The 26934-nt window shown below is 40.1% G+C and overlaps 3 protein-coding genes across 4 annotated transcripts in view; all 3 read right to left on the reverse strand.

The window, feature by feature from the left end:
• Nucleotides 1-3880, reverse strand: part of LOC103371416 (frizzled-3-like) — a 30193-nt gene extending 26313 nt beyond the window's left edge. Inside the window, exon 1 of the mRNA XM_008300740.1 lies at nt 3091-3880. Coding sequence (XP_008298962.1) covers nt 3091-3387 — 297 coding nt within the window. The 5' untranslated portion in view covers nt 3388-3880. The remainder of the gene's footprint in view (nt 1-3090) is intronic.
• A 2516-nt stretch (nt 3881-6396) lies between these two features.
• On the reverse strand, nt 6397-12106 carry krtcap3 (keratinocyte associated protein 3). Its single transcript, XM_008300741.1, has 6 exons — nt 11810-12106; nt 9357-9541; nt 8644-8703; nt 8350-8547; nt 8000-8134; nt 6397-7726 (listed from the first exon to the last, which is right to left on the reverse strand). Exons 1-6 carry the CDS (start codon nt 11820-11822, stop codon nt 7655-7657), a joined length of 663 nt encoding a protein of 220 aa, XP_008298963.1. The 5' UTR covers nt 11823-12106; the 3' UTR covers nt 6397-7654.
• A 914-nt stretch (nt 12107-13020) lies between these two features.
• Nucleotides 13021-26249, reverse strand: LOC103371418 (nuclear receptor-binding protein-like). Of its 2 annotated transcripts, XM_008300743.1 has the most exons (18): nt 26119-26249; nt 25334-25724; nt 24463-24585; nt 22694-22795; nt 22486-22575; nt 22158-22198; nt 21922-22016; nt 21311-21394; nt 20646-20704; nt 20470-20568; nt 20193-20325; nt 20015-20105; nt 19720-19770; nt 19195-19330; nt 18937-18990; nt 18692-18755; nt 15848-15903; nt 15273-15423 (listed from the first exon to the last, which is right to left on the reverse strand). In XM_008300743.1, exons 2-18 carry the CDS (start codon nt 25559-25561, stop codon nt 15364-15366), a joined length of 1566 nt encoding a protein of 521 aa, XP_008298965.1. In that variant the 5' UTR covers nt 25562-25724; nt 26119-26249; the 3' UTR covers nt 15273-15363. The 2 variants fall into 2 exon arrangements, with proteins under 2 accessions (XP_008298964.1, XP_008298965.1); XM_008300742.1 differs by lacking the exon at nt 15848-15903 and having other exon boundaries at nt 13021-15423.
• Between the last annotated feature and the right edge of the window lie 685 nt (nt 26250-26934).

Below are 26934 nucleotides of genomic sequence, written 5' to 3' on the forward strand. Positions count from 1 at the left end.
TCATTGGTTCTCTCGTTACATCCACGTCCATGTCGTGTATTTCTATAAGCTCGGTAACATATGAGAGCACAAAGTGCCAAAAACTCTGTTTTATGAGAATAATTTTACTGACAAAGAGCATCCACATGTTCACCCAGCTGTGCTGCTGCACAGCTGCTTTAGACCACAGCTTTGACTTTGTGAGGGTTCAGCCAATATTGCACAATAATTTCATCAGCCCAGTGGGGGTCTTCTTAGAAGGGAAAATAATTGCCATGGCTGTAAGGTACACGGACACTTGGGAATCTGCAGAATTAACTAGAAATTGTGTTTCCTCCTTGAAATCATAGGAATAAGATATTTCCTGTTCAATAGTTTGTGGTGCATTTAACAGAAAATACCTTCATCATTTTGAAAAAAAATATTGGAACAATAGGAATAAAAACTTCCTGTGCAAAAGTAAAGCTAGAATCTAGATTTAAGTCTTAATATTTCACACACTTTATACACAAAAGTACTACAGTAAATAAAGTAGACAATGTCTAATTATTAAAGCATTAAGCAAAACAAAACGTGGAATCCTGACAACAAAGCGTCCTCTAATATTATATCACGCTAAGCAGCAGATTCACTTGAATATTTTCAGACCTGCAGCTACACTCACACACATGCATGTGTGTGTAAAGACATGCAAAGTATTAGGCAACCAGTGTTTAGTGAAAGATATTATTAAATTTCCTCCAGTTCCCACCAGGACTACCATGTCTGGTCAAGGCAGAGCAGAGCAGGAAAACTAACAGAGCTCATGTTGCTTCTCAACCATCTTCAGAAAGCTGTCTCTTCCATGACTGGAGGGACTGAGGGTGTCAGTTACTTGGCTCCGTCTTCATCTGGGTCAAATCAAGTTCAACAACAGACGCTTCTTACAATCCTTGACACAGCGTGTTTTGACATGACGCTGGGGAATTGACTTGATTCGAGCATTTGCATGGTCTTTAATGTGCCGAGTAAATCCTACGACTGAAGGAGTGTTAGTATCTATTCAAAACCCACTGAGCAAATTCAAAATGCACGTCTGTCAATCCAAAATAGAGTTGTTTTTCTTAATCCTTCTATTTTCTAAAGAGAAGAAAACACACATCTGAGAGTGGGGATCCTGACAGCCTCCTGCACCGTATATTTTGACATGAAAAATGAGTAGAAATTCCTTTCTGCTTTAAAACATCCAGAGAGCAACACAGAGGATTCTGGCTTGATCTTTTGGCTGACATTCATCTGGTTTTGATATGATAAAATATTAACTAAACATGAACTAAAAATAAATATCCCTAAAGATTAAACCCGCATCGAGCACAGCCAACATTGGCCCTGTCCAAATTCATCTGCTTTTCAACAGGGGTAATTTAATATGCCAACTATGAACAGCTGGACGTGGATTTAATTCAACTGACTGTATTTGTTACTCTTCTGTCTTCCCCAAACCATAAACCACGCTTGGATGGGAGCCAAAACGTGTGTAAAACTGTGCCAGTCAGCATTTATAATGGGACTTGGACCTATAGACTTGTAGATCAATGAAGGCACAGAAACAAGGTGACGTAAGGATCCGGAGATCAAAACAACTCAACCTGACTTTCCCTATAAAGCAGGCTGCGGCTTGCCTGTAATGATTTTAGCTTTGTGCTTATTGTTTGTTTGTAATAAATTATCTTTTTATTGGTAGGAAATTACAAGGTAGTTCGGCAGTATCTCAGTACACACCCAAACATGTCCACATCCCGGATACCGCGCCATACATTGCCTGTGGTAAGAACAAATACTTGCTGCAAACAGGTAATTGCAGTCTAGTTATTGAGCAACACCTTGCTCTGCGCCCTTTCTCCCTCTCAGGGGAGTAACAAAGGAGTAGGAAAGAGAGGTAACCTGATATAGATGGATAATGCGTGTCTACTATTGCACTCAGACAGTGTGTAACGCAGCACTTTTCTCCTCTATTGCTTAAAAGCAGTGCCCTTACACAAAGATACATTTCTCTGGAACTACCAGTCTCATAAGCATCTCACTGAAATATTGTTTTCTCCCTCTGCTGCTGATCGGCCAGCACCTTCTGTCTGTCAGCTCCTGCTCACATAAAAAAAAATGGCCGGGAGTTCCTGGGTTAGGACACACACATAAATCTGTGTCTACATGGGACAGAAACATGTAGTGAGAAGATGGATCTGTAACAAGAGGAAGGTAGATTGACTATCACCATTCCTCAGCCGTTTCACTGCTCCTTGATTTTTCATGCATGTGTCTCTGTGTACTCCACTGCCAGCAGGTTCTGAAGTTTAAAAGAATGGCTTGAAAACACAACCTGTTTTTTCTCTATTGTTTCTATGCAAACCATCTCTGTGAATGCTGACGATAAAGGATGTTGGTTATTTGCATACATCTTGCAGGTTAAGAGCTTGTGTTGTATCGCGCTCAGCAGTATATGCTCTGGCTACGACATAGCTTTCAAATTACAAGCTTACCTTGATTAGATTAAAAAAAAAAAAAAGCTAATTTGCCTGGGAAGGCCTGAGGATTTCCGAGGAGGAGGAGGTGGAAAACGCTGCCGGGGAGAGGGACATCTGGACTAACGTGCTTAGCTTACTGCCACCTGACTCTGGATAAACAGCAGAACATGGACGGACGGATGTATCACTTGCCTAAGGTGGATTAATTCAGGCTCAGCTAGTGGGAGTGTATTTTACCTTAGCAAACAATATTTGTTGTGGCATTTTCCATTTCAGATACTGTTACATCTGAGCTGCCCTGGCACTACCTCTGACACAGTCTCTTTACACAGTATGTAAAATCCTTTTTTCCTTAGCAGGTGTGTGACACTACGACGTACAACCCTGCAGGCTGTTGCTTTGTAGTTGTTTACCTGTTCTGCACCTTGTCACAAAGACCTAATCTTTAGCTGTAAGGCGTTGTTTTTTTTTGACTCACTAAAATATATTTAAACACAATATATATTAAGAAACAACAACATGTAACCCAATCCCTTTCTCATTCAGAGCAGCAGCTATCCAGTTTCCCCATGCAGGCACCGCCTGAATGACACACACATAAACAACCTACCTCCATGGCTAGTGCGGCTGTTTGCTGGTCATAGTGATTCAGGAGATTGGGCATAAAGGTGGTGTTGTAAGGCAGATCCTGGCACATTCTCAGTCTGATGGGCTCACAGCTAAACTCACTGTGGCTCTCTATGGCCTCCATATGAATGGACAGAGCAGGTGAGAAAAGGAGTATTAACAGAGAGATGAAGAAATAACAGACAGGGACTTTCTGTCTGCGGTTCATAGTTGCAGTTTTTGGAAACCTGTCTCTGATGCATCCTCTTCCGACAGGTGTTTGCATCTTAAGGTCAGACATTTCTCCTCAGACTGATGGCATTATCACTAGACAGCCGATACTTGAAGAACTGAGTCCATTTTTAGCGTCCGCAATAAATCCACATGAAAGAAAGAGAAATCCACAGGGCGGGTCTGCTGGGTATGCTCCTTGTACTGGACGTGTGGTGGAGTCCAAATTCATCTGTAGGCTGAGTGGAGCTGCTCTTTGTGTCAGTCTTCAAATTCGCCAGCCATTGGAGAATTGGCTTTTCCTGTGGCGCCTCAGAATGTGGCTTTAAATGCACCGTCTGAGTTGTCTCTCATCTAAAAACACATTACCTCCACCTCCTGGTGCTCCCCTGATCAAAAACACCTTCCATCCCGAACTGAAAGCATATCCCTGAGTCAACCATCAGCCATCTGTTGGAGGTCTCCTCTGGGTTTGTCTCCTCCTTTCACCCTGTGTGTTATTCTCACTTCATTTCCAGAGATGTTCCAAAGAATTGCAAAGACATCACTGACATCCAAGGGATTTACAATTTCCTCTGCAAGACACAAAACGTCTTTCTTATTTCACTGGCACACTGGATTGGATTCTTCAAACAGGTCCTGCGGGTTTAAAACACAAAGACAGGCTTAATGGTCAAAAAAAAAAAAAAAAGCACAGCAGAGTGGGGTTGTTTAAAGTTCACTGTATCCGGCAGTGTCTCTGATCAGCCACACCCTTCTTTATACACGCAGAAAAGGATTAAAATATTTGATGAAACCGACACCAATCCACAGGACGCAAGGCAGGTTCGACATACTTTAGCAAAATTGTCTTGGCTTGTCTCGGTGTCCAATTATCATCTGAGAGCGTTGTGTCAGCGGGGTCGTGTTGCAGACTGCTGAAAACACGTTCAAAGCAAACCGCGACTACTGCTGTGGTTTAAGGCGCTAATGTGAACGTTACACCTGCGGACCATCAGACACTCCCCCGCGCGCTCTCTCTCGTGTTTGTGTGAGGTTGGCCGGGCAACAGTCGCGCTCCCCCGCGATGTTTCACACTCCGCCACCCGGTGTCTTTAAGGACCAATACACGGGAAACTTTAGGGGGAAAAAAGCTCAATTATTTCAGTAAAAGAGCGTCCATTAACCTTTCGCGTTAATTTACATATGCGTCAAACTCCTCTCAGTCGACCGGTAGGAAGGAGCTAACTTGCGGCTTTTGTGAAGCCGCAGCAGCAGCGCTGGTAGCTAGCTACCGTTAACCACGTTAAAGAGCCAACTAATTACACTGAGCACCTGTGTGGCGCTAACGGAGGGGCACAGCCCGGAACATTAGCTCGGGGTTTGTTTTTTTTCTCGGGTGGGGGAACCAGGCTACTTTAAGAAAGCACAAACCTGTAAAAGCAGCCCCCAGTGAGGCATCTCCGCCGCGCTGAAGCAGAAACCACACGCGGTGACACGCCAAGATCACCGCTATCAATCTGTGTTTGTCACCGCAGTGGCTCAGCGGCAGCAGCGCGCTGTCGGTGCACGATTCCTTAAAAGCATCTAAAGCCCCGGTGTGCCTGCCCTGCCAGCCCCGCTGGATCAAAGGGAGGGCTCAGCTCCGGTCTAACGTTACCGTAGTAAACGCTTTACCTTGTGTGAGGACTACCAGGCGGTTCGGGCGGTCCTCGGCTCCACCGGCTCCGTTCACTGCAGCACTTCGTTGTTCCACTGTTTGCAGCTGGTTGCCTGCAGCGTGCCGCCGACACATCGGGGCCGCGGATTCACCGTGACCGCGCAGACGCGACATAATTGGTCCCACAGGACGCAGCATGTGAACTTAGTGCATGTGCCAGTTCAGGATTCACAGTGTTTACTGTCATATGTACACAATGGAAACATGTTTCCCTGCACTATGAAATTATATGTTTTATTCAATTTTTTTAAAGTACAAAAACAAGGACTGTATAACGCTGTAAATCTACTGACAGTATGTGGAACATAATGTGGGCTGGCTTACTTTAGAAGATAATGAAAACTGCTATATTTTATTCATACAGACAAACTGACCATCACTGTACTCATTGTTACATCTACATAATCTGAAAACATCTACACTTTTTTGCACCTTATATTTCTATACTGAACCTGTACATATGTTTACATACAACTGCACTCTGTATGCACATTTTGTTTTACTAAAAGCCATCACATTTTGTTTAAGAAATCAGCAGCATCAGTTACACTGCTGTTATAGAGTGACTTTAATACACAAAATAAGCTATCATTACAAAAATAAGCTATATCAGGGTTCTCATTGGTTACACTTGCACATACTACTTGTTTTAACATTATTTTTATATTTGCACAATTCTTCTTCCACTTCAAAAAAAATAAAAAATAAAAAAAATAAATCTATTTAATAACACTGTGGATGCACTGACAGCATGGCTGCTTAATTTCATTGAACACTGCAATGGCAATAAGGGAATTCTATTCTGTTCTATATGAATTGAGGTAAATTTTTAAATGGACTGCATGATAGACAAATCTCACATATGGGACACTGATCTGGATACTTCACAGCCAACTGTCCCCAAAAGCCAAATGACCAATCACTACAAAATATATATAGATTTTTATTTTATTTTTTTACAGAAAAAAAAAAGAAAATATTACAAACTAAAAAACATCAACAACTCTGTAATACTTTAACACACCATGACTTTTAACTTTTTGATCTTGTGATTTCAAATACATTAATGAATTTAACATTAATGCATTACACAGTCTTGTTGTGATTGTATCAGTCTACACCATGTCAATATTTATCCCTTACAGCCTCAGGATTAGTACTGTGTGCTATGATTCCTTTCCACACGATTGAGCACGGCACTAGATTAACTGTTTCATGGCTGATCTGATCTGATCCTCTCTGTCATTGAGTTGTTGAGGGGGGGGTCTGTGGCAGCTGAGTCTGCTGGCCCACATACTGGTTTAACCTCTTAATATGACCCCCCTTTAACATTAACCCACAGCATCGTACACGCACAAATGCACTCAATCGAGACACTGCTTTGAAGTCCACATTATCTTTAATTCAGGCAGTACAGAGTGTATTTCCTAAACATCCTCCTGCTATCCACATGGCGTTGTGTTTTAGCAGTCGGAAATGCATGACAGTGATGACGTCTTCCGCAATTGCGTATTCATGTAGATAAAATTTTTAATTTCCATATCAGTTTATCACTTCAAATGTCTGACCAAAGGCAAATAATAATAATAATAATAAAATGTGATTAAAAAAACAAAACATCTATCGAATAATAATGTGGTAGAAAAAATTTGAAAAGTCTAAATATTCAGTAAGTATATAAACTATAGCACAATTGCTGTATCTGTGGTGCGTTCAACAAGCTAATGTTTGCCTACTACGGTAAGTCACAGAGTAAACTAATGAACATCTAAGGACATGTCACTTGCTGCACTTACTATAATTATCTATCAGTACAAAGCATTTGCAAGAAGCTCAGTCTGCCTAATGTAGCTTTTAGCCAAATACTGTATCTGCATGGACATAAAGGCAACTGACTGTTTTCATTGTTTTACACCAAATCACAGCATCACACAGTTTACATGACATGGCTCCACATTAGAATTTACCAACATTCATAAGCGGCACAATTTATATGTATGGTCTGTTACAGACATCTTCAATACAATGGAGTGGTTCGGAATCTGGACAAACAGTAAAATATAAAAACATTGGAATAAAACTGATTTTGCTGGAGAAAGAATTCACGTTAACTAAAATATACATAATTCAGCTAAAAAATAAAATATGTTTTTGTTAGATATATTGTATGTTTTCTTCAAGAATAAAGGTTTCTTCATATGGAAAGACATGCTTAGCACGACATTTTCGATATCACTGAATCCACACAGTCAAGAAGGGATACTGATGAGACGGAAAGGAGAAACGAGCTTTAACACATTTATATGCACACTGAGTTCCAATATCTATGCAGAAAGATGTGATCTTTGGAATGCACCGACTAAAACGTACATATCAGTTATTAGATATGTCACTGTAGATTAACTTACCATTGCTGGGTTTCATTAGGCACTGATACACCAGATTAAATCGGCCCTGCTGTATTCAGCTCACAGCTTCACTGTATGTGAATTCACTGTAACACTCAGCAAGAGTCCATTCCTGTACTCCACGACTACAGTGACACTCACCTAACTGGCTGTTGGAGAAAACCTATCAGTCTGTGATCAGGAGCAGTGATGCATTTTGGGATTTAGCTGTGTTTCTCCTTTTTGTTCAGTTATGCTTCAGGATTGAAGCGTCGTCCCATCAGGCGTCGGCTTTGGGGAGAGCACTCAGCCTCTTCCTCCAGCTAGAAAACAGAATGAAAGAGAGGAAGGGGAATGATGAAATGAGTATGAACTGTGTCAGTCTGTGAAATCATGACAGAGTGAGCGAGAGTGTTTGTATGTTCCTTTGATTTAGCGGATGACAGACCAACAGGGAGTAGATAAATGTGAATAAGTTCAGCGTCTGAGTTACATCAAGTGTGTGTGCATGTCTGAGTCAGACAGAGATTCAGACAGACGCACACCATAGTTACAGCCCTTAAGCATATCTGCCGGCCTCACACAAAGACACACACCTGCTCTTTGATGTAGCTGTTCCCACAGGGTGGCAGCCCTCTGAGAGCCAGTACAGCGATGAAGCACCACACCGACAGTCCAGCCTCAGCTGCTGCCAGCACAGCACAGGGGATCCACAAAGCCAAGGTGGTGTCCTGAGAGACAGGAGGTAGTGGAAATGAGAAAGTGTGAAATAAAGTAACCCTACAAAGTTGACCATTTCTCCTCTGATGCTTTCTTAAATATTAGACTTTATGCATAAAGAGTTGTAGCTTCAAGAACAGGGGAAAATGGCAGAAGGATGGAGTAAGTTAGCCAGTTCGTTAACTTTCTAAAGAGAGCAGAGTGTTAGAGGAACGTGTAAACTCACGTAGATCCGTGTAGTATCAAATGGACAGCGGGCACTGATAGGTGAGCGAGCATTGATGGGAATCTCTGTGTCATTGCATCCTGTCATCAAACCCTCCCCATTGTGGGCCACAGTGATACTGATGGCCAAGAGGAGCCCAGTGCAGCATGCCGCCGAGATCAAGGTGTTTAGGAATGAGGCAATCAGAAGTCCTATTTGCTGAAAGCACAAACACATGGGGAGTTGTATTAGTCACTGAGTAGCACAGAACGAGCCACTGATATATCAGTGGCTAAAGTCAAATTAAATTCTTACCAGTTTGAGATTATGAAGGTTCCTCGTTACCACAATGGCAATAATCCCACTGGCAATGCTCTGTAAGATTCACATGATAAAATTATTCTCTCAGCTTAGCCCAAAGCAGGGTTCATTATCTTATGTGCCACTAATAGTAATCCTGGCCACAAGGAGCTTCAGTTGGAGACTTCAGATAGAATGAAATGACAAAGTATGATAACTGAGAGGCCATTAATGGAACAGCAGTGCTAGTCCGATAGATTTGGTAATTTGTACCTGTAACTTTTATCTGTTCTGTCTACCCTCAAGTATCCTGTATGGAAGACATTTCAAAGAAAAGTGAAATTAACACCACCGACAAGTGGCAGTTTATCTGCTACATGTATGTAATGAAGCTTGCCCTGCAGGCATGAATGACTGGTTTGAAGAACCAGCTTCTTGTAATAGGCAAGTTCAGTCTTGATTGCTGGGAAAAATACACAACACTATGACTGAGCCAAAGGAGCAAATCAGCTACGATACCTGAGCATACACTTGTTGCTCTGATGCACAGTGAGATGAATGTGGTTCCAGATCACTTTGTGTCATAAGTAAAACATTTTCATCAGGGTACAGGATGGTTTGGCCTTTAAAGATTCTTCAAACCATCAGTCTCTGGGTGCACAGTTTCCTCATCTGAACTGCTGACTTCCCTTTGAAACATAATCAGTAAACCTGAACTGTTGACTCACCAGGAGGCCGGAGGTGACAGCGATGATGTTGGCTACGGTGTATTCAGTGGAGATATGCTGGCTGGGTTTGGAAATGTGGCGAAGGATACTGCCATGGACAATAGCTCCCAGGATGAAGTTAATATGGCCGACCATGATGAGCGCAAGCCCTTTTTGCATCAGCCTCCTTGGGCCTTTGTCCTTATCTGGATGACAGAAATACAAGAAATAATTATATCCAAAAGGCATGAAAAAAAAAGTGTGAGGGTTTGTACACTTATTCACACAAAGTAAACTGTACATTTAACGTACACAACACTGCCTGTTCATTCTGTGATACAGAATTTGAAGGTCCACTACGAATAGTTCATTAGGAGATCAGAATAACTGAATGCAGTATATTTGCCAGTAGTACATTTTTTAAACATAAACTTTGTCAAGATGCAAACAAAGCCAGTTTATCAGGTGATATATCAACTTGTCAGTGCTCTCTGGTGGACAGATCAAGTAACACTGTTTCTATCGACTAAGTGTCATGCTTGAATATTCTCAGCAGGTAAATGACTCTGGTCGGCTCCATCATTTTTAAAGGACTTGATTTTCTATATAAGCTTTTTTTTATGTGCCACAACTCCATTATATTGCATGCACATATTCAGTATGTACTCTACATCACCTGTATGAAACATGAACCTGAATTATTTGACAACTGGAGCAGCGTAAGTAATGATTTTCATACATAAAGGAAGTTAAATATTAGATTACACAGCTGCAAGCAAGCGAGCAAACAAATAAAAAAACAAATAAATAAATGCCTAAAACTTATTTTTAAGTCTTTCTTTTGCATACCTATTAATGATTAAAATTGATAGAAACTTGATTACATTTCTGATTAACGCTGCTAGCAACAGTAGGTAGTGTTTCCAAAAACACGTTAACATTTATTACACCACAGTCCAGAGTGTAGAGATGCACAAATGCACCTGCATACAGAGAACAGGCTACACTTAGAGTAATAATGAAACTAAAACTAAAATCCTGAAAAAGGTTTGCAGGTTTTGTTGCAGTGGGAACAAAGAGGTTTGATACAGAATCCTGTCCATGAAAAAAAGAAAGACAAAAAACAGTATGTATTGAATATCAGTGTATATGAACACAAAAAGCATGTTGTGGGGGTAGCTGCATCTTTTTGGGATTTTAGATTTATAGTACATATGTAGTTATGATTTAATTACGCTCCATATTTGTTCACTTAAGAATACTTCTTGTGCATATATATACAGTTCTCAACAAATTTATTCGACCATCTGTCTAATGTGTTAAGCACTGTGTGTGGGTATATAGACCATCCAGCATCATGAAGCGCTTTAATGCACACTCAGAATTCACCTTTTTATACCCAAACTTGAGCCGGCTCACTGGGATTCTCTGAGAAATTAATCAAGAATAACGTTCAACCACTAAAAGTAATTTTTCTGTTTAGGAATGCAACTAAATAACTATAATTTGACAGACTGATACAACCTCGCTGTTCCAAGGAAAGTTACAGGAGGTCATTCTTCCCGATAGCAATAAGACTTTTTAATGCTTCAATCTAAGCACATTTGCATGTTTCTGTTACCTCTTATGTATTCTTGTAAATTTGTTGACTTTTTCTATGTTATATTTTCTATATTTTTTTAAATCTTATTTTATTTTACTTTATTTAACCTTCATTTCATCCCCTATTTTAATATTCTGTGGTGTCTTTTTGCTTTGTTTACCCCTTTGCTGAATATTTTCCTCTGGGATGAATAAAGTCAGTCTATCTTAATCAAGCAATAATAATGTGCGGGGTTTTTTGTGTTTTTTTGTAAAACGGTAAATTTGAAAATTCCTGGATAACAATAATAATTATATTTTAGCACTAAATATATCATTTGGGTTAAAGAGCTTCTACATGCTGGTTTATTAACCATTACAGAACCGTAACAAATACTTTGGTAATTACCAAAGCTGTTAATTTAGTGCAGCTGTGGCATAAACCTCAGACTGGATGGTGGTCTAATACATTTGTTAAGCACTATATACACACATATACAAATACCTATATATAGTATCTACCAGACACTGGTGAGGGGGCGTCTTAACCCAGTTTACCTGAACTCTGGGCGAGTCCTGAGTGAGTGACTAACATGGGAGGTAACAATGAGTGGTTTTTATCCAATATCCACATTATTAAACGCTTGTCCGCTTCTTTTAGGTTTTGACATATTCCCCTCAGAAACCCTAAAAGGTTATTTCATACACGAGCTATTTTACATTTGCAGCGTTTTAAAGGTGAATCTGTTCAGTGCTTGTGGGCCTGCGGTCAGTTTCACCTGTGGAGGGAAAACAATGTCGGACACAATCCGACGACACGACTCAGCGGAAGCGAGTTTTTTTTCTTCTTTTTTTAAAGTTTTATTTATAGTTACAGCAACAGAAACACTCACCAAAGTTGCACATCTCTCTACTGGGAAAGACGCTTTCCTCCGAATAAAACAATGTCCGCAATTTTCGAGTAACTGTTCCAACAGCGCTGGAGCAGAAAGTCCAAACCGCACGGCTGCCCCTCTGTCCACTTCCGGTATGGATGACGTCACGGAGCTTACCTGAGTTACCTGCGGCTGTGTGGACGGTGAAGGCTGCAGTTGTGTTTGCACACAGAGAGTCATGGACAGTTCACGTTTATTTTAAACTTTTTTCTTTTCTTTTGGTATTCTCACATTTAGAGCAAACCAAGGTACAAGTTCAATCCTGACCACTAGACACAGTCAATCTTCATGTCCGGGTTTTTCTAGGATAAAGTAAAACAACAACAAAAAATAAACAAACAAAAACAACAACAACAAACTATTAAATGGCAGTGAAATAATTTTATCAAAAACTAAATGTTAACATGACAGTCATGTGAAGGGTTACCAATTAGTTTAGACCAAAATTATCAAATACTTATTTTTTTTGGAATGTATGTAGGACTAGAGCTGTGATTGTTGATGTGACATTGTAATCTCAGGAATATGAATATTAATGATAATAAAGTTATAATAAAGTTACACCTTTTGTCCCTGGTCAATCAATTTCAAATTTTGAATAATCAGCTTGAAAAAAAAATCCCTGTGGTATTTATGTTGCAGTTAATGTCAATGAAACATCTAAATTTGTAAATTAAGTTAATCTAATGCGCACATCAGAGGTTTGTATTGATCAAAGTGGCTCCCAAAGCACGAGTCCCTCAGGCGCTTCTTCCCCCATCATCCTGAAAACGGGATTCTTCAGGATTTAGTTTTAAAATAAGTTGTAGTCATTCACGAGGAAGGGGAGATTGCCCAGAGGGGCGACGGCAGATAATAGGGGATGTCACGGTTTAAAAGGAAAAACACAAATCTGTAACACAGTATTAACCTATGTGCCAACTGTGAATAAAATGAGGTTACTAAAAAAAAGTGGAGTCCGTTATGATTTAATTACCTTCTAAATTTGTCCACTTAAGCATACTTCTTGTGTACATACTCTACCAATATTCAAAATATACAAGTTTTAGAAGATCCGATTGTTCTAGAGGGGGGTGTCTTATGCTGGTTTACCCGACTGGATTTGTCACAAAACCTATAAACCTGTGCAAATGGGTGTAAAACACAAACATACGGTACATCTCACCAAAAACAGTGAAGTGAAGCAGTTCACACATTTATTTGTCAGAACATTCTTCCTTTGAGTTCGTCAGGATACAAGTCTCAGAAAAAGACGCACATTTACGGACATTCATGTCATATACAAAATATAAGAATTTCCAAATGTAACCAAAAAGCTCACATCATGGAGAAACAGGCTAAAGCTGCCCACCCTGTACGATTATTTAATAACCAGTTTCATCACCACCAATAAATAGGGTGGAAAGGACAAGTACAAAGAGGGAGACAAAGGAGATGAAGAGGCATAGGGGGAGAGAGTTGGTATAAAGCTCTGGTGATCACATTGGTTTGATTTACCGACTTCTCCGTTCTAGAAGTGGTGCGTTTACATTCTCCTGGCTGACTTGAGAACAAATGTTTGGAAAATACAATCTTAACAGTTCACAGACGGACACAAAGACAGAATAAAATAAAGCAATCTATGCAATATCTTATTGACGGACTACACGTTTGTACAGCGAAAAAAAAAAATGTGGAAAAAGACTGCGACACAATGGTAGCCTGAAAACATTTAAAAATACTTAAGAAATATAACCGTTTGGATTGTTGTGCTTTTACAGATGAGGCGTGCAACTCAACAAAAAGCATCGGAGTAACGCTCAGTCAAACAGCTCAAAACAACAGTGTTCAATTAACTGGTGGAGTAGCTACAAGACACGAGAGTATAAGTTCAATAAAACACCAGAACACGGTCTGTTTGTGTGCAACAGTATATGAACAGTCATGCTTTTCTACACATACTGAGAATGTTGTATTTTCTTTGCACTCTTGCTGCCAGTTCAAGGTACTTCGCTGTATGAGCTTTCAGACACAGTAGTAGTCCACGAAGAGTTCTGAACCAAAATGTCACAAAAAGGCCACGGGCAACTCCCTGGTCTTAACATGCATTTAAACAAGGCCTGGAACATGTTGTATTCAAGTGTCTGTATGCTGGAGGACCCACTCTGTCTCATTTTTTTACCAAATTTTCTGTAAGCTAATGAAAACAAAAGCAACAGAAACAGGGAAAGTTGTGAATTGGCTCAGACTCTTAACAACATGGTCTCTGTGCAAACACAGTAAACCAAAGGAAAATAAGAAAAACACATGATTTGTTTTTGTAACACATATAAAACACACACTGATCTGTCAGGAAAAGGCTAGGTCCTCTTTCTACAAGATATGGCAGCCGAGTTCAGTACACAAGTCTCATTTGAATGACTTTTAAAGGCAGAGTAGCATGTGTGAACCCAACAAGCAGCAAATGGTAAAATCGAATAAAATAAAAACAATATGAAAGGAGGACTTTAAGGTATGTGTGCCAAACAGCAAAGCAAAATATAAAAACAAACACACAAAGAGAAATTCAGTAACACTGAGTTCACAGTACCCCTAAGTAACCAAGTGACCATCCTCCAGAGAAAATTGGCAAGGTGCCTTCTTAAAATGCAAAATGCAGTAATGCACGTACATGTTGTTCCGTATCAAAGGCTTTTTTTAAATTTCAGATATTTCTCAATAACAGAGAAAGTTGCATATCTGCAATCCAGTTTTCAAACTATTACACATATTTAACCTAATGGGTGATTGGCTCATCAAAAGAACCACAATAGTGGAAGAGCTGGTCATGTTTTGTCATATAAACAAGAGGGAGCCAATTTAAAGGAGAACCACGTGAAATGAGGGTCCAGAACAGGAGGGCCTGACCTATTTTATCAGTTTTTCTTTGGGTGGAAATGCAGCCCTCCCTCTGTTCAGTTTTATTGATTGTCAACAGTTATAGATTGTACTGTTGAAATTTTGCAGTACAACAGCAGCAAATTAGTTGTGACTCCAGGGACGGCCAGAATGAGTCTTTGATAATCAGATTTAGATAAACGTCAATGTAAACACCTCACATTAAAATACAATTGTGCGTTCGAGGAGAGAGTGAGTTTTAATGTGGCTGCAACAACTCTGATCAGTGCTGTTGGGATCGAGTGTCTGTTGCAGCTTTAATAAAACGTACTAGAACCGTTTTAATAGCCTACATACATATACATGCATGTTCTGACATTTAAAAACAAAATAAATGAAATCAATCAAGGTGGTTTCTCTGGATTTGTCTGGCTATTTGTTACAGATTTTGTGTGCTATAAGGAAGTTTTACCCCCTATATGGAAACCCCACTCCTTTGGCCATATTACTGCCTAAGGCTTTGTAGAAAAGACACAGAACAAAAAAAAAACAAAAAACACTGAATACACTCACTGTGTTGAGTAACCAAAAAGAACATGTAACAAGGTAGAGAGTGTAGTTCTGAGGAGACAGTACCATGGTCAAGGAAACCATTGCTAGTGAAGAGCTTGGTTGAATGTTTCTTCTAGTAGGGAGGCCACTTTGTTTTGGTCCATCTGTGTAGACAAAAGACATTTTTAACAATGCAGGATGTTACTGAAATACACTCAACTAACTGCTTGACAGATGTGTTACTGTCCAATATTATGGTTATGGCATACAAAAAATCCATTACAGGATAGAGTCCTTAAGAATAAATACATACACTCTCGCCCACAGAGAGATTCAATGACTATACAACGGTTTGTATGTACGCCAAAGTGAGTGGGCTCTAGAGTACATATGTAACAGTAAATGTGCAGAACGCTCTTGAGGTAAAAGCGTCTGTGTGTTGGAGGGTTTAGGCGAACATGACCTTGATCATGATCAGTCGCCTTTTTCAAACTCTGCTGAAACAGCACATTCACCTGCAGCATCGCACACACACACACACACACACACAGCCAATGTGAATCTTTTTTTAACACGCAAAACACCCACCTCACTGATTAAGCCCAGCTGCACCAACTCTCCAGCCAACTCTTGAACATTCTCATCTGAAACACACACCAGTGCAGTTAGTAATGGTAAATCACAGGCATGTAACGTCGTACTCACACATACACCTGCAGCTGGAAAAAGGTTGGGCTTCGGGTAAACACTGCATTCAGAAAGTATGGTCTAAATCCCACCACAAACACATTTAAACCACCAAACAGCAGCTACGGTGGTCGTTTTTTTGCATCTCCGTTCTGCGGTATGTTAGTGTGTATTTGATATTCCTGTGGACATTAGGATTAGGTGATAACCAACACAGTTAAAAAGTCAAAGAGTGCAAAGAGGGATTCATAGCAGGATGAAAACGCCAACATGTTTCAACCAGCAACCAGCTTTATTAGAGCAGAGTCTGTTAAAACATGTTGGCTTTTTAAATACACTTATTTTACTGTGCTACAGACAGGCCGAAAATCCTTGTTCATTCCTCAGTTTAAGAGTACAGAGTAGATTTTTTTCTCTGCTATTGATGTTTTACATTTTTTTTAATGTCCCAATAAGGCCTGTATTTGTCCCAGGAACTGAATTTACCTCGAGCTCATCAACAAACAACAGAATGTGAATATAAAGTTTTAAGCTAAAAACTAGCACCGAGAGTAGCATTGACAAAGGATGCTGCAATGTAGCTGCTCAACCTCTCGTTACATCAAATACCTACTTGTTCTGACTCTACCAGTTCTCCAACTTTTTATATTGCATGAAGAAAACATGCGAGTGCACACCTTTGTAGTACAAGATAGTTTTGGAAGCAGCACACCAAAAAACTGAACTGCCAGTGAAACAAATGTATGCATGGTTGCTCAAAATATGGAAAACATGGAAGCACAGGGAATGTTGGATGCTACTCCACTCAGACATTGGGGGGGACGACTAACCAGATCAGAATTTCTGATGTAAAATGTTTGACAACTTTTGTTGCATACTTTCTCACAACACCTACATAACCTCACTTTCACTGCTTTTAATGAATGGAGGGTATTTAATGTAAGCGCTTTTTCACTGTTATTTACCTCCTCAAACTGAGACATTCTTTGCCTGTGACTAGTGGGCAGAGGAGTTGTCATGGTCTATCAGTTTTTAATAACCTAGCTGTCAATTTACAACTGAACCAGGAATGTGGCTGGGACAACACAAACTACAGGAAGAGACAGAGTCTTCCCACATTAAGAAAAAAAAAAAAAAAAAACACCAATCGCCCACAGCTACATGATGGAAAATAGATATAAGTTGAGGGTGTGTCTTCCTTGTTTGTCTGTTTCTTGCTCTGATATAAAAGCATCTAACAAATTGGTAAACATTTAGTTTTGAGGAAACTTGCTTAAATGGTGAATGCGTGACCCTGCACAGAGTGAATCTGGACTTTGGTGTGTTGATAAGGAAGGCTTTAAAGAACATCCCCTGATATCAGCAACAGGGTATACTTTTCAAAGAGAGCAGGGTGTGTTTGTGAGACTGATTAGTTTGTATTGGTGTGGATAGATGTGACGTCACAGTACGCATGCCAACGGAATGAGGCTGACATTTGATGAGAGAAACAGAGAAAGCGAAAAAGAGCAGAAGAGATCAAATAATTTAAATGGATGAGAGCGTGTGAAACCCTGAGTGAGTGTGTGTGTGTGTGAATGAGAGACAGGGGGATGAAAGCCTGGGAAGACATGGGCAGAGGAGGTGACAGCTGTCAGCTGCAGCCTTTCACAGGCCTGACATTCCCCACACGCCTGCAACATTATACATGCCTACCATACCTGTGCGTGCTTAAGCATATTAGATCATACTGACCACATTATCTGACCAGTTGTGTGGTATATTCTCATTTGCTTTCCTTCAGTGGCCTTTTTTATCTGCAGCAAAGCAGCGAAATAAAACACTGATTTCTTGGTTTGTCTTTTTTTGAACCAATAAGGTGAGATTTGTTGGAAAGATTCACTGTCGCTTTACAAGATAATTTGCTTTTTTAAGACATTGTGGGAATTAAGAAAAAAGATTCTTGAAAGCAAGCTAAATATATTTGTCAAAATAGAAGTACAAGGTTTTCATGACACGTAAGCGACAGTCAGTCTCTCTGCCTAAAATAGTCTTGCACACTGTATATTGTGACGCCTTTCAGGCTCTCACTGAAACTTCACTCTCACTTTCCTGTAAGCCTCAGCACAAGCACATGAAGACACAGAGAGGCGCTGACTATTAAAACGATGTGGTTAATATGTGAAAGTACAGTGGCGTTAGAAATGGCGTAACTCTGACAGACCTAACCGTAGCATTTATTCCCCACCTCCAGTCGAACGCAATTCTGCCACTAACTCTGTTTACAAGCTGTATACTTAAACCATACAGATGGACAAAATGGCCACGCTTCACCAACACCTCCTCAATCTAAAGTCTGACACATTTTCACATTGATAGAAAAATTACACATGTGGACAAACATGTTAATGCCTCACCAATCCCATAAGGAAAGAACTGAATGCTTTCTGGTAGGACTTTAAAAAAAAAATAAATAAAAACTCCACACATGTAGATGTGCTTGTAAGGGAAATGAAACCAAGTAACACCCTAACTCACACACATGCCTGAAGGAATGGCTGCTAATCTTTTTTTTACCTGAACTAGACGTGCAATCAACATTATCCAATCGACTAATTTCTACACAAAGTTCTGGTGTAGTGTTTATTTTAAGTACTGAATTTTAAAACCTGTGAGAGAGCTGGTTGGATATTTTATAAGAAATCACCATGCTTTTAAGCTCACTGCATGTGTCATACAGAAAGGATGATATAAAGTTGATCTTACGAGGTAACATGTCACAGCTTAGATGTCTATTCAGCTTATCCTCCAGTTTCAGCAGTAATGTTAGCTAAAAGGAGAGACACAGACAACAGACAGTGTTATTGTTTTTCTGTTCCATTTGGCTTAGAAATAAAAAAAAAAAAAACTCTTGCAATATTATAATGCTGTTGGTCAATGAAGTTAACTTCAACTTTTAAATTAGCCGAAGAATAATTAATCAACCTGTAAATGTTTTAACAGAGACTCACATGGTACTTTGCTCCCTCCTCGATAGGTTCAAAGTTACACTGCATTTGAATGACCTGCAGAGGAAGCATGTGAATGGTTCTCAGATAAAAGTGGCACAGTTTCAGAGCGAAAGTTCACACTACTTTAGCAAATGTGCAGTGTACATCTTGATTCAGCGACAACTTGTGAAAATTAAGAAACGCTGGCATCAGGCTGATCACTTGTGAAATGGCCATTTTACTGCTTTTGTAATGTGCTGCATAAGCTTTTATACACACCCTCCGTGTCTCGAGCTCTGCAGGCTCAGGCGTAGGGGATTTAACCAAGGGGACGACAATGGGAGACTTAACAGTCTCCTGCTGAGCGTGCTGCGGACAGGGCAGCCCAAACGCTGTCATTGGATAAATACCATTCCTGCTCGGAGGAGGGGGAGAAACATAAAGAAAGGAAGATGTTGAGAAAACATGATAGAAGTAGAGAGTAAAGAAAAGGGATGGAGAAGTTGGAAAAGGGGTGGGAACTGCATTACCCATTACATATAATAATTAGTTTAAGACATAGAGGTCCTAAATGTAACAATTATTAACTGAGAATAAGTAGCACAGAGAGACAGGTAACAGCAGTGCTCATGTGTAAACACAGTGAAGACTGCAGGATAAATGTTTTACAAGAACATTAGCACAAATACAGTCAGATGGTCCACTACTGCCTCCCTGTGGCCACATAGTGTTGTATCTTTGGGGCTTAAAGACATTCAGTTTGCACTAGAACAACGTGACTTGCTGCACTGCTTTGCTTCTTACCTCACATCCTCCAGGAATTTATCAAGCTCCAAAGCAGGAAACTGTGAAAGCCTACAGAAAAAAAGGAGATACAAGTTGATTTTAAAGTAAGATAATATCCATACATTATCTATACACCACTTAATCCTCACAAGGGTCGCAGGGGGCTGGAGTCTATCTCAGCTGACTCAGGGTGAAGGCAGGGGACACCCTGGACAGGTATATTGTGTAACAGGATTTCTATTGTGATTATTTCTGCTGTATCTAACTGATGCTGACTCTCTCGCAAAGGTGGATATCAGCTTCTGGCACTTACTTGAGTTGAACACCCTCTTTTGTCACAGCAATGACGAGGTTGGGATCTAGGTTCTTTGTAATCTCCTCTAGGGCATTCTCAGGAATCATATCTGGAGAATTATAAACATTGATGAGTTAGTGAAATGAAAAATGTTAGAATCTGTGTCTACTCCTTCACGTGTGTGCTACAGACTCACGTTGGTGGCTAACAATACAGTGTGCCGCCAGTAGTTTTAAGAGCGGTACTTCAAAGAGCGCCTGGTTAAAAAGAAGCTCCTTGGCTGTAGGTCTTGTGCTGGGATCACACTCCAGGCATTTTTGGATTAACTCCTACAAAAATAAGCATCCGGGTTACACACGTTTGTATACAAAACAGGGAATCTTTAATAAACACCAAGGCACATTAGTATGCACAACAAAGCCTAACCTATGACATTTCAAGATACTCATTAACATGCAGACACATTATCTCACCCTCTGCAGTGGGTCTTCCAGTAACTGTATGGCATTGTTGATGGCTTCCTGAGAAACATAGGAGGATTCTCCGTTCCCCTGAATCTCCAAAAGCGCCATCTGCAACACATCAACACGCATTAACGCAACGCTTTGGAAAAAGCTTGTGATATCATGTATTATGGTTCCCATCTCACCTCTAGGGCACACATGCCAAATGAGTAGATGTCTACAGCCGTGGTAACATCATCATCAGCTACACAGAACAAGAAGAAAAAAAAAAGGACACCTTAGCAACTGAGCTGAGAATAAAGGAGATATTCATGAGCAGGTATATGACCCTGATCTAATGGTTTCTTTATGCTCAGCCTGAAATATAAATGCAACAACAGGCTGTGTAATAAAGCTAGGCACCAAATTTACTGACCAAAATGCATCCTTTGAGTATCTCAGAATGCTCAGGTTAAGTTGGCTCTTGAGGTTGGTCACAGGTAAACTGTGCTTTAAATCAATTTCAGCAATTTAATTAGGCAGTTCTTATTGGGCTGAAAGTTGCACTAAAAAGTTTGTTTATGTTGAATAAAAAAAAAGTGTTTTGCATGAAAATATTTAGATTCCTTAAACGTAAGTACTTCTTACTATTAATGCAAGGCACTGACACCAACACGATACACCACCGCCCTCAATCTATTTTGTTATGTCACTATCTAACTTTGTAAAAAAGTTATTTTTTTTGGTTCAAATTAAGATATGAAAATTCCTAATGTCAGTAAAATATTTTAACATTTTTTACGATATGTCTGTATCATCTGGCTAGCTGTCAAGGTCAGGACACTGTCAACATCAGTAACAGCATGTCTACCTCCATATTCTGGGGCAAAAAAGTGCAAGTTCTTCTGCTCCTCGTGACACGTCTTCACATGGCTGTTAATGGTGTCTGGAGCGACTGCAGGTGAGACAGGAGGAGAGAATATGGAGAACATAGAGAATCAGGACAGACAACAGTGAGAGAAGTGAGTATGGAGCAAGAAGAATCAGACCAAGGAAGTAGAGAGGAGGAACAATGGCCAGGGAAAAAAGGGCACACAAATATCACCTTTCTATTGTGTAAATATTACCTTCATATTGTGTAAACTCTTGTATAGTTCAGGAGGTTTAGAAGGTTGGTGGCTGGACCTAAGTCACTGCAGCAGTACGTACACAGGCAGTGTTTTTACAAACCCCACCACACACCACCTTTGTTTACAGCTGACACAATGTGCACGGTTGCTCCGTACAGGACTGGCAATCTCGCCACCAATTTTGTCACACAAGAACTCACGGCAGTTCTGTTGTACATGCGATTATACAAATTACTGTAGAATTATGTGAAATTTCCAGTCTTTAAATGCATAATTTAGTATCATTTGACTCCATCAACGTTGCTTCAGCTCCGCTAGCTAAAATGCTGGGATGAAACCGGTGTAATTCTACCTGATCCGATCTTGATGAGCCCGTTGTGCTGAATGAAGACAGTGTCGCAGGTCAGGTTGCCATGGATGATGGGTGGGTCACATGAGTGGAGATAACTGCACCACAGGAGAAAAAAAAACAACATTCACAAGTACATATGAGGTTCATAGAGGGTCTGGGTTACTTTCCATGTGAGTGCATTTTTCTGTGAAGAAAGATATTGAATTTAACATAATGTCTGAAAAAGTGAAACCAACCTGAGAGCAGACAGGATCTGTGTGCACCACCTCTTCCAAGCCTGTAGGACCACATATCTTATCAGAGTGCTTTCTAACTGGTTTCCAAAATGGACTAACTATGACTCGTGCCACGTCATTTAGCTTAGATCAAAAGTAGCACACACTGTATTTGAAACATCCAAATGTCACATTAGTTTTGCTGCACGGTTATAACCATGACTAATTCCTCGTTCTGGAAAGTCAGCGTTATGCTTTCTGTGTTGAAGGAGGAAAGAAGAAAGAGAACTTCTTATACATCCTTTATTTCTTTTACTAAAAGTACGTCATGCATAAAGTCAGTTGTCACCTTTTCATTCATGGTCTTGTGGTTCTTCTTTGTCTTCTTCAAAAACTGCTTCAAGCTTCCTGATGACATATATTCAGTAATGAAAATCACCTGAGGGAGAGAAAGAAACACCACATGGAGAGACCGAATCCAATGTAAATTGTAAATAGTGATACTGTTTATGCAGCTGACAGAGATGTAATAATGTCTTGCACGGCCTGAGACTCACCCTGGCCCGATTGTCCTTTGTGTCAGCCCAGTACTTGTGAAACTTCACAATATTGGCATGTTCCAAATGGATCAGGTTATCAAACACAGCCTTCACTTTTTCCTAAATCCAAGCAAAAAACATGAAGCACAGCACAATTATGATAAACTAGGATTAGATGTTGGTTTAGCGCTGACTGTAGTTTAGCTCTGGATAACAACACTGATAGAACTCAACTCAGCAATGTTATCATTATGGAGGGCTCCAGACTGTGACCATGTTCAGAGACAGCACCACTCAGTTCTAAAACCAGGAGCATTAGTGCGACTTGCAATCATCTTCATATATTATGTGACACATCAAAAGGCAACAAGAATTGAATTGTGTGTGTGTGTGTGTGTGTGTGTGTGTGTGTGAGATGGAGTAATTAGTGCAGAGAGCTAACATGAGGCTCTTGCCATCATAACAAGGGATTTAGACAGTTCTGTGCAGGATGTCTTGCTTAGCCTGCTGCTTGGCCTTGGAACTATTAATTCATTATTTAAAAGAAAAGATCATTCAGACCCTCTTGTGCCACCACAGTCCATCATTTCTACTGAGGACAATTCAGACAGCAGGTGATCTCGTGTTGAAAACGGCAAAGACTTACTTTTTACAGTAATAGCTTCTGCAGTTAATGTAGCTGATATATTGCAAAGAAGGGAAACAGTGTACGGTATGTACAGCCCTCAGCGGGGCTTAGCGTTTACGGGGAAAACTAAGTTTGTCGACTTGCAAACTTTAAACATGACGCACTCATAAAGCAAAACAAGAACATGACCTATGCAGGGACAGATGCACTAATGGCACTGCAGTACATCTAACTTAATGATTGTTTTCTATTAATGCACAATCTTACTTAAACAGCACATTGTTATTTTTATAAAAGGGATATTTATTACCAAAGCGTTTATATAGTTACGATGGGTGCTACTCCCAACACTTTCATTCAGGAGCACCAGTGCTACTAGTAGAACAATTCAGTAATAATGATATAATGATATATAATGCTATTAGTTAGAGCAATGGTAGAAACCTATTGACAACACTAAGCGTCACGAGTGGTGTCATTGTTAAAGTACAAATGAACTGATGAAACAGAGAGATGCAGCAAAACAATAACAAAGTCTGTCATAGTTAAAGTTACTGTGGATCCCACTTTCCACATTGCAGCCTCTGAGCTACAGTGGATATATATACGTGTTAGGACTGGCTCACATTAGCCCTGCTTGGTCACTGTCATTTATGGTTTGTAACATGTCTTTGTGACTTTATATGACTGTAATACACTCTTAATCTTCATGTAGACCTTTTTTTAAAAAGTGTTTTGTGTCTGTAACCTGCTAGTTTATTCCACTGCCTGTCTTGGCCAGGACACTCTTTTAAAAGAGATTCTTAATGTCAATGAGATTTTTTCTGGTTAAATAACGGTTATATTTAAAATAAATAAATCAATTAAAAAAAAATCACAACCTCTACTAGTCTCTGGGTGATATTGTCACAACTTTTTTACCAACTGATCTGTCCTTTTGTAAAATCCTGCACATGATAAGATCACCAGATCTATAAAAACAGACAATGATATCTTCCCTTTTGAACATTTTGAGAGGAACCACACCTTACACGACCTAACAGAGAAAAATGCGGTTTGTATTCAGTTAACTGTACAAGTCCAGATACATGAGAGAGCATAATCCCAAAAGCAAATATCGTTGACTGTTTAATTTCTGTGCTATAACACTGGGCCTCACCTCCAGCGGTTTGAAGTTCTTTCTCTCTGAAATCATGACTTCATTCCAAACTACCTCCACCCCTTCCTCTGTGTCCATTGCCAAGTATGCAGCATCTATCCCCGGAACATTACGCTGATTCACCTACATTTGAAAAGAAGAGAAAAATGGCTCATGAGATCATATTTAACCGTGCTGAAAAGAAATAAAACCCACAAACAGTTCACTTTTGTGAATAAACAGCAAAACTTTATGAACAGCCATCACCCTTCAGCACATGTGGAGCTGTGTTTTTATCCTTTTAAAACATTTTCATTCTTACCTGTTTTGTCTCCTCCGGTTACTCTCTTTGTTTTGTTGCTTACCATAACATCATTAAACTCAACTCAGATTAAATGAGTTCCTATCAAATGAACTACATTTTTGGAAAACTACAATGCGATTTAGGCAATCACCCACCACATACAGATAGTAAGAGCACAGCGCTTTCCTGGTCATGTGGACTTATGACGTGCCTCTGGTCCACAATATGAAAAGGGAGGACATCAACATGAGCAATTATTATTATAGCTTGACCCAATATAATGATAATGACAAATAATGATTTTTCTTTTACATTTATTCTTAAACTAGAGGGAATTAATGACAGAAAAACAAGCGATGTAAAAGTGACGTCCCATCAACTTAAAATATGTTCATCTCACGCAGATTAAAGTTACATAACTTAGGAACTGTGATTTGATTATTACTGTGCCACTTCCATGTAACGCAGTCCTCAACAGTAGAAAAAGATCCATTAATCCAGTCGGCTCAGCTCCATGACTATAGCACACATAACACAAGGTCAACAGATTGTCTTTCACAGCACAGCCTCCTCCTGCTCCTTCCTTACCTCCTCTCTACGCTTCTGCCAGCGGCCACACGGACTCTCCTCCAGGATGTCTGATTCATCCTCACTCTCATCCTCATCCTCTGTTGCTGAGGTGGCAGGAGGCTGCGTGGAGGCCCCAGATGAAGACGCAGTGCCACTTTGTACCTGGGTGGTATTACTCGACGTGCTCCCAGCTGTGACCTCTGGCTTCTCCTCTGTACCCGGAGCTTCCTTGACCTCTGCCATCATCACCGCACCTCGTAGCTCTCCTTCGCCGGCCTCCTGTTCTTGCGCTGCGACGAGTGACAGGATGCGTCTCGCTTGCTTTCTCTCCTCTCTCTTACAAACCGGTCAGACATCCATGTTCGTCTCTGGCCTGGCTTTCAGCAAGGTAGCGCACAGGGAGGGAGGACTGCAAACAGCGGCATACATGTTTAGGGAGTGTGGTTACAGCTAATGCTATATTTGGTTATAAAGTGCTGTCTTCTGTAACGATAAGCCACCTTTTAAATAAGTTTGCCAAAGTTACTGAGAGACGAACTCATGCCCAATGCCTAACTGGTAGCTGGGACTCAAGAAAACGCTAATAAATATCAGCGAAACAACAGTCAGTCAACTCTGGAACAGGTATTGTAAGTTAACTAGCTTACCTGTTCAGGCTGCTGCTAATGCTCATGGTTAGCTTAAGAGAAGTTTAACCACCCACTCTTTAGCTAACTTTCCTCCCCCCCTTGCTAACAAGCTAATGCAAGGTAAATAAACAATTTGCCAGCGCAAAGTTACAGAGAAACACGTCTTAATCTCACCGTCGGGCATCACTCTACACTGGGACGAGCAGCACTGGGTCACATACTGACGAAAAGGCAGTAAAAGAGACGTGTGGACAAAAATGTTAGTTCGTCATAACAAATGAAGGTTTCAAGTCCCTTTCTGTGAGCAGCAGTGGGAGGGGCGGGGCTGCGGCTCGAGAGCGACCGTCTGCGCACAAAAAGCGCATCATCGTAACACAACTACTACACGATCATAGACGTGCAACATGTGGGGCTGGAGTGATCGGTGTTCAATTAAATATACCGTTCAGAAATATAAAGTCTGATTTATGACGTCTTTTTTTCGAAACAGTTTTATTATTCATTAAAACTAACAGTGTGTGTCTGCAGTAGAGGAAAGCGCATTTTCAAAACCGTATTTATATTATTCTATCAACGGTTTTTTGGGGCCAAGATAACATGGCGACCACTTATTTAATCCTAAGGGAAGCTATTTTTCTTTTCTTTCTTTTTTTTTTTCTTTCTTGCTTTTTAGACCATAACTAGATACTTGGAACAAATCTTTGAAATTACTTGGCAAGAACATAACATTTTGGGTGAAACAAACTCTTAATACTATAAGTAGTATTCTAAGTGGAGCAAACTTTTAACACTATAGGTAGTATTTTGGGTGGAATGCACCTTTAAAATTATGTGTACTTGGACAGAAAATAATATTTTGAGTGAAACAAACCTTTAACCTCCTCAGACCTGGCCATGTGTGGACATCACATTTTGGGTTATATTACCACAGAAGTTAATTTTATAAAATTATTTTAAAATGTGTTTTTATTTTATTATTGTATGGAAAAT

The sequence above is a fragment of the Stegastes partitus genome, unplaced genomic scaffold (assembly GCF_000690725.1).
Source record: "Stegastes partitus isolate 25-593 unplaced genomic scaffold, Stegastes_partitus-1.0.2 Scaffold1582, whole genome shotgun sequence".
Taxonomy (NCBI): domain Eukaryota; kingdom Metazoa; phylum Chordata; class Actinopteri; family Pomacentridae; genus Stegastes; species Stegastes partitus.

Bases quoted from the DNA above. Each gene is read 5' to 3' on its own strand.
- krtcap3 (XM_008300741.1), bottom strand. The intron at 8,704-9,356 runs GTGAGTCAACAG...TGAATCTTACAG, and splicing joins CTGTCACCTCCGGCCTCCTG to AGCATTGCCAGTGGGATTAT. The intron at 8,135-8,349 runs GTGAGTTTACAC...CCTGTCTCTCAG, and splicing joins TTGATACTACACGGATCTAC to GACACCACCTTGGCTTTGTG.
- LOC103371418 (XM_008300742.1), bottom strand. From the start codon at position 25,561: ATGATGGCAGAGGTCAAGGAAGCTCCGGGTACAGAGGAGAAGCCAGAG. The intron at 24,586-25,333 runs GTAAGGAAGGAG...TTTCAAATGTAG, and splicing joins GGCAGAAGCGTAGAGAGGAG to GTGAATCAGCGTAATGTTCC. The intron at 22,796-24,462 runs GTGAGGCCCAGT...GCTTGGATTTAG, and splicing joins AGAACTTCAAACCGCTGGAG to GAAAAAGTGAAGGCTGTGTT.